The sequence below is a fragment of the Myxocyprinus asiaticus genome, chromosome 19 (assembly GCF_019703515.2).
Source record: "Myxocyprinus asiaticus isolate MX2 ecotype Aquarium Trade chromosome 19, UBuf_Myxa_2, whole genome shotgun sequence".
NCBI classification, from domain to species: domain Eukaryota; kingdom Metazoa; phylum Chordata; class Actinopteri; order Cypriniformes; family Catostomidae; genus Myxocyprinus; species Myxocyprinus asiaticus.
Window position 1 is genome coordinate 38610083 of NC_059362.1, and position 7399 is coordinate 38617481.

General features: G+C 37.2%; 1 protein-coding gene across 2 annotated transcripts in view; it reads right to left on the reverse strand.

The window, feature by feature from the left end:
* The window catches only part of LOC127456679 (sodium/potassium-transporting ATPase subunit beta-1-interacting protein 2), a 253204-nt gene extending 246649 nt beyond the window's left edge, over window positions 1-6555 (reverse strand). For both annotated transcript variants that reach the window (XM_051725147.1, XM_051725146.1), the window contains exon 1: window positions 5639-6555. In XM_051725147.1, the coding sequence (XP_051581107.1) occupies window positions 5639-5692 (54 nt within the window). In that variant the 5' untranslated portion in view covers window positions 5693-6555. The remainder of the gene's footprint in view (window positions 1-5638) is intronic.
* Between the last annotated feature and the right edge of the window lie 844 nt (window positions 6556-7399).

The following is a 7399-nucleotide window of genomic DNA, read 5'->3' on the forward strand; positions in this document are numbered from 1 at the left end:
AACCTTTTGTGTTCTGAAATCTCAGAACTATGGAAGAGGCATCCATGGGCGGGAGAAGAAAGGTTAATTTAATGCTGAAGGAAGGAAAAAATGTCCTGCAGCAAACCTTTATTCCCACCACACTTTTGCAGCACTTGTGTTTATTGGTTTTGTTAGGCTGCAAATGATTTATAACATTTGGAGAGCTATTAAATCATTCTGCCTTTTTAGATTTGGATTGAGGTGTGCAGAAGGCAATTCAATTCAATTGCCAAATATCAAGGACTTCTTTCTCCTGAGAGGCTGCTTTTCCATGCAGGTCTCTGTCACTCATACTATACTGAGTCACAGTGACAAAGTGCTTGTCCGTCTACAAATCTTTATTGTTGATTATGTGAAACTATTAGGGATAGTTCACCTAAAAATAAAAATTCTGTATTTATTCATTCACCATTGTTTAGTTCCAAACCCACGTGACTTTCTTTCTTCCGTAGACCAGAAAAGATGTTATCTCAGTCACCATTAACTTTCATTGCATCTTTTGCCATTAAATGAAAGTGTATTGTGACTGAGGCTATGGGCCATGCTAACCAGCCAAACCTTGTCCCACTTTCAAATACAAAATGTAAATTAGTTTGTTTTAAAAGAGAAAGTTTGTTTTAAATTATCATTTAATTATCAGCATTTACATTCATGGATTATAAAAAAAAAAAATTATTTGTGTGTGGTAGCTTTGATGGGACAGAGAGTAAATATTTTGATTTATTATGGAAATTGACTTCCTAAACTGTCAGCTTTGAAAACTTGAGGTCAAATCGTAAGGCATCACAAAACAATTTTGAACAATGTTCTGCCAATGGGATTGTTTTGTTTGGTAAAATGTCTATTCAAAAATTCGGTCTGTTTTTTGCAGCTAGGAGTTTATTTCTAAAAAGAAAAAGAAAATGTTTCAACTTCAGTCTACGGCACATTTTCACATGGTTATGGATGAACACGATCAATCCAATATAATACAGTGCATTAACCTGAAAAATTCTACATTTGGCAAATCACCACCATTTAGTACAGTAATTAATGTCAAGAGCACAAGCCTTTGTTCTGCATACAACTGATTACGATGAAGGAAAACAACAATTTAACCTTTGTCTCTGAGCTGTTACAAAAGGAAAAAATTATTCATACATGTTAGAAAACAAAACAATTACAGAAAAGTGTCTAGCCAGGTGCAGTATATATAAAGTGAGAGTAGATATAAACAGTCTATATCCTCCAGAACAACTGGTGGCTGTCAGTCTGCAGACAAAATCTGTTCCCAGCTGTTATTCTGAGGACACAATCCAATAATGAAAATTATATTTATTTTTTTCAGTTTACTCCCTTTCTAATTTTAACCTCGAGGCAACACAGAGTTTACAATCAATCTTGAGTTTATTTGGGTAAATATGAATAAGTGGTTGAGAACGATTTGTTTCCTATGACAGCACAAGTTGCGAAGTAAAAGGCAGTAAGCAAACACAGAAGAAATAAAAACTGATATGAGCAGCAAAATTTAAATCTGAAATGGCTAAAGCAGAAAATGTATGAAATCATCAGTGTATACATTTCTAACAAAGTTAAGACTTAAAGTTATCAGGTAACAAAACAACAGGTTTAGTGAATAGATTCACAATACTGATGACCGAATTCTGACAGACTTCTGACTATGGCATCTTAAAATGTACAAAGCGAAATAAATGTTCAGAGAGAAATATTCAGTCTTTGATATGGTCGAAGGAAAGAATCTATAAAAAGAAAGCTCTCATTATAACACTGGCTACAAAGGCTTCTCTTCAACCTAAATGAAAAGTTGCAGAACATTAAGATCCTGTTACCTTTATCTCTGAACTGCTATATAGTCCCACTCCAAGACAACAGTAATCTTGCAAGCCAGACTATTGACTATCAGTATAAAATCTAGTTTATATTGTAGCTTATTCATCCCAAGAACCACCCACTTAAACAGGAGAGAGCCCTAAAACCGACATGTAAAATGACCACACTTGGCATAAGAGGCAGATAAATCTGAAATTAATGCTACCACAAAAATGGATCGCAATGCAACAAAGTGGTCGTATCCACAAAAGGTTATAAAGATAACAGAAGAAATAAAAAATGTCCCTCTATTCCAAGGACATAATTCTGCAAACACAATGGACTTGCTACTCTCTAAATCAAAATTATTGAACATCTTTTAAAGTTGCCATGAACACAGAATTGTTAGTAGCAGTCTGCAAACTTAAAAACATAACTTCGTTTCCTGACTGACTGATGAAAACCTATTCACACCAAAATTCTGGAAGTTCCTTGAAAACCTAAATATAACCAATACTGTCAGAAAAAGCAAATGTGAGATGAAAAAGCCAGTTGGAAAAGCAACCACGTCATCACAAGTGCAATGGTTTGTCAGTTGAGCTACTGTGCAATATGATCACACTTGAACAAGCTTAGAAATTAAGTTAGTTATGTAATGTAACTGCTAAAATGCATCACTTATAAAGTCGTGCGCTACAGTAAAAGTGTTTTGATGTCATAGGATAGCACTGTGTAAGGAACAGGGTGTAAAGTAAATGCTTATGAACTGATAATCTGTCGTTTTATTCGTTATTCATGTGAAAGAGAATAAATTATTACCAGACATACAATGAACCACGTAAAAATCATTTTGCAGAAATGTTGGTATGGTAACATGTTTCTATGAGACCAGGTTGGATCAGACCAGAGGTCTGTATAGGGACTATCTGAGGCTCAGACTAAGGGGACATTTTGCATTGAGTTTTCATTCTCAAGCTCTTCATTAACCATAAAAGAGTCAAACAAATTTAAAAGCTGTCCTTTCTTTGAATACATATTTGAGTAGTCTCTATGAACATATCTCTTGAGTACACATTATTCCTTTCATTGCTTACATCTTCACAATGCTGGGCTTCCAGGCAGGTGTATTGGACCACAGGCACTTATACTCACCACACACAAAAACCGCCAGAGAGAAAACTCTCATAAAAGCTTAACTATGGGCTTTTTTAATCTGTATTATAGCCTTAAGCAATAAAGACTGGTCTGCCTGGTAATCTGATTGAGCTGGTTGCATTAGTTCCATTTTATTCTATTTTCAACAGCCATTTGTCCAGAAGAAAAAGGTAAAAAACTTTTCATTTAACTCGTGCTGAAATGGGAAAAGAGTGGCCTACTCACAGTGCTGCACTTGCACATTGATCTCTTAGAAATGTAGTTTGCACACCTTAAAGAAATTTATCATTTTAGTTACCGAAGCCCTTTGAGCTTTAAAACATGTCATATTATAACTTGGGCACCTGCGTAAGTATATTTATTTTTGAATAATTTGCACACAAATAAAACAAAAATGGAACAAATGCATGACTTTTTTCTGTTACGTAAATGAGAGTGCAAATTGTTTTGTTTTTGTGGATCAGAATAAGCTTTTATTTTGTCTAACAAATGACTTAATTCCCTTCAGATTTTAATCTGCAAATCACTTTTGCTAAAGACACAGAAAATATTCATAAAATATGCTAATGTCTCTAAAGTTTTTGTATTAAATATTACATTTAAAATTTACTAAATATGGTTACTTAAAGTCCTGAACAAACTCTCACTGAGCTAGTTGCTATGTTTGGCTGCTCTAACAAACAGAGCAATGTTTTTAAAGTGCCACAAAGAGACACTGTTTATACTTTTCATGAAAATCAACTTACGAATGGCTTACTTATAGTTTTCTCTGCATTTTAGGCTGGGATAAGAGAAGTATTTTACAGTGATAGTTCACCCCAAAATGAAAACTCTCTCATCATTTACTCACCCTCATGCCATCCCAGATGTTTCTGCTGAACACAAACAAAGAATTTTAGAAGAATATCTCAGCTCTGTAGGTCCTCACTGCCATGTCTAGGTTTTTTTTTTTAAACATGTCCAGTGTGAACAGCCCCTAAGGGTGCATTCCTTTACCACAAGAGACAACTGAGGGCATCTGAGTTGTGCTCAAAATGATCTATGCCTGAGAATAGTTGCAAACATGGGGGGATTGGAAAAGGTCAGAGAAACACAGAGGAAATCAGAGGGCAAAAGAAAGTTAGAGAGACAGAGAAAGATGGAGTTCATTATTCACAGACCAGTGCACCAGCCATTGCAAAAATGGAGTGAACTCCCTTCAAACTCTTTTCATCAAACACAGCACAAATCCATCAGTATAGTCGAAGACAAAATCCACTCAAATCCTGAATTACATAAAACAAAGTGAACATTATAAGAAAATGATTTGACTATTATATTTGACACATACACCAAGATTATTACTCTTACTATATTGCAACCATCAATACTTCCCAAACTTGCTCCCTTATGACATCATCCTGCTCAAATGGGTCACTTATGACATCATCTTGCTCAAAGACCAGTTTCTACTTATGAGTAAGATCTGATCAATCGACACCAAGGAGTGACATCACCCATACGGCTGAATCTTAGGGTTAATGACCTGCGTAATACATTTTCCCACAAACATCCATTTGGAGTAGTGTAGCTGTGCTTGCCAGTTGTCATATGATCTATCACGCATGCCTGATTCACCTGTCGCTGGCCACTATTCATTACTGTAACTGTAAGAGTGATTCAAAAAGGTGTCACAGAGATAGTTGGAGAAAAGTACAATAACTCATCATTACTGTGAATTCTTGCAGGGAACCGTGTCAGATTAAGAACACAAAACCTCAATATCTGAAACTAGGACTAGATTAGAAAACAGATTCAGCATGGTTAAAAGTAATCAGCATTCTAATCACTAAAAAAACAGATGTTTAACCAATGCATCTCAATCACTAGAAGAAGCAATCATTTTCTTTCCATTTCATCTGCTTTAGTACTGTAGGTCAGTGAGACTTGACTTTGCTTCTTTAATTTAAACCTCCTAATTGGCTGTCAGGACTCATGGTGGAGGTATGATAAGCATAAACGATAGAGCCCCCAGGCTAATAACACAAGCCCTGTCTTCATGAGCATCATCATCCCTCCAGTGTAATACAAAGAGGCATGGTTTCCACATATAGCCCAACATTATTTCCACTTTGATTACTTATGGCCATATCTTAGTGCCATATCACTTGTCGAGTGGACACTATTTACTTCTGGGAGATACTAATTTAGAATTTTCTGCACAATTAGAAATGACTTAAACCAACCTAATGCCTCAACTGAAAGTCCCTTTATATGGCTGGGCTGGGCACAAGCGTCCATCGACCACCAATTTAGCAGCAAATTAGGTGGTGTAGCCTAGTAGTAACAATCTGGGCTGGTAAATAAAATGTTGTAGGATCTAACCTTTTAAGGGGTGATCCATAAACTATCACCACTGTACCTTGGAGCAAGACACATCACGTGCCTTTTCATCAATTCAGTTGCTATAATATATGGAGGTGCTATAACATAGTGGTTAACGATCAAGCCTGGTAACCCAAAAGGTTGTTGGTTCAAACCCACTCCAGTCTATAAGTCACTTTAGACACTGTAGTGTCAGCTAAATGAGTACTATAGGTTTTAATACTACAGTAGCCTAATAAACATAAATTCAACTAAATTACTAATTAATAATTTAAGTGCCAACACTTACCAATTGCATGCCACATATAAAGGCCAGCGTACATCGGCCACTGCAACAGCCCATCTTGCCCTCCTTGGAGTCCGTGTTTCCACGTGGGTCGCTGTAACTCCACAAACGATGCCCAGATACCCGGGCAAAGAGACGATTTTACACGCGTAAAGGGTCTTTCTTCACTTCAAAGGCGCTAGACGCGAATCAAATATGCCCTTCTTTTGAAAGCATCCTGAACGTTCAACCGTACAAATAGAAGATATGAAGGTAACAGCATAAATGTGTTTGTTAGGGAAGTGAAATGAATATACTATATAATGCAAAGTCAAGCAGATTCAACCCAGGACAACACTTCCCTAAGTTAGTGAGAAAGATAAATGCGCGCGACGCAGGACAGAATACAATCATATCATCATATCTCCAAATCCAGCAGAGCGCGACATGTCAACATGATCTTCCACCGGTTCGTGTGTGAGAAACAAAGAGACCCAGTATTGTTTACGCGCTCATCGCTCCTCCCTCGCAAGAAAGGAACCGAATTTACACATTTCAAACCGCAACGATCCGCTTTCTTCTCCCGAAACAGCGGAGTTCGTTCGCGCGCTCGTCTACTTCTCCGCGCGTGCAATCAACGGGAATCGTGATATGAGGACAATAATCCAAGTGCTCGAGATGTATAAACCTGTAATCAGTACAGATGTAACGTGTTTTCTCTGGAGCTTTAACTACTAATGGTCCGTTCCTGCGTTAACTCGCACAGTCCGGGTACAGAGAGGGACAAAGACGCGGCGCATCCAGCTCGACCATCTGACGCTCCAGATTGAATGAGCCGCACGCGGCGTTGCTCTCAGCGGGGGATGCGACTAGTGTCTTTCTCACGCAGTGCCTGGTGCTGATGCAGTACAGAGCGCAGATGAGGAGCTGGACATCCCTCAATGCACAGGGACTAGCTCTCTGCTCCCTCTCTCAGTGGGCGTGAGAGCAACAAGATATTGAAATGATGACAATGTGGGGGTTAGGAGGGGTCACTCGGAAAAATGCAAATAGCATAAAAGGCCTTTTCACATTGCTTCATTCCGAATTCATATGCCCTCAGGGATGCCTTTGAGGTCTGAATTTAAACAGCCGCCCCCCCCAAGGTTTTAAAGTCTAGAAGGAAAAAATAAATAAATAAATAAATAATATATATATATATATATATATATATATATATATATATATATATATATATATATATATATATATACTTTGGTTTTTACATTATCTATCTATCTATCTATCTGTCTGTCTGTCTGTCTGGGAATAAAATGAATTCAGCTTAGTTGACACATGAATGCACACCAAAAAAACTAAGTACATTGCCATGTTTATATGTAAACTCTACAAACATATCAGTGTACTTGCTTGCATAATAAACCATATCCTACTATACTACTTGTATAGCAAAAGAGATTCCCACAAATGAAAATTCTGTCATCATTTAAGCACCCACAACGTTTATAACAGGGGGATTTTAGACAGAATGTTCACCATTAGCCTTAAATCACCATTAATCAAAATTTACTTTCATTAAATATATACACAGTATATATATTTTTTTTCCATATAAGAGTAAATGGTGACTGAGGTTGATGGTGCCTTACATTCTGCCTAACATCATAGGCATTGCCATCACTGTGTTCCTCGGAAGAGGGAAAGTAACATGGGTTTGGAACGTCGTGATGGTGAGTAAATGAAGACAGAATTTTCATTTTTGGGTGGAATGTCCCGGAATTTCTA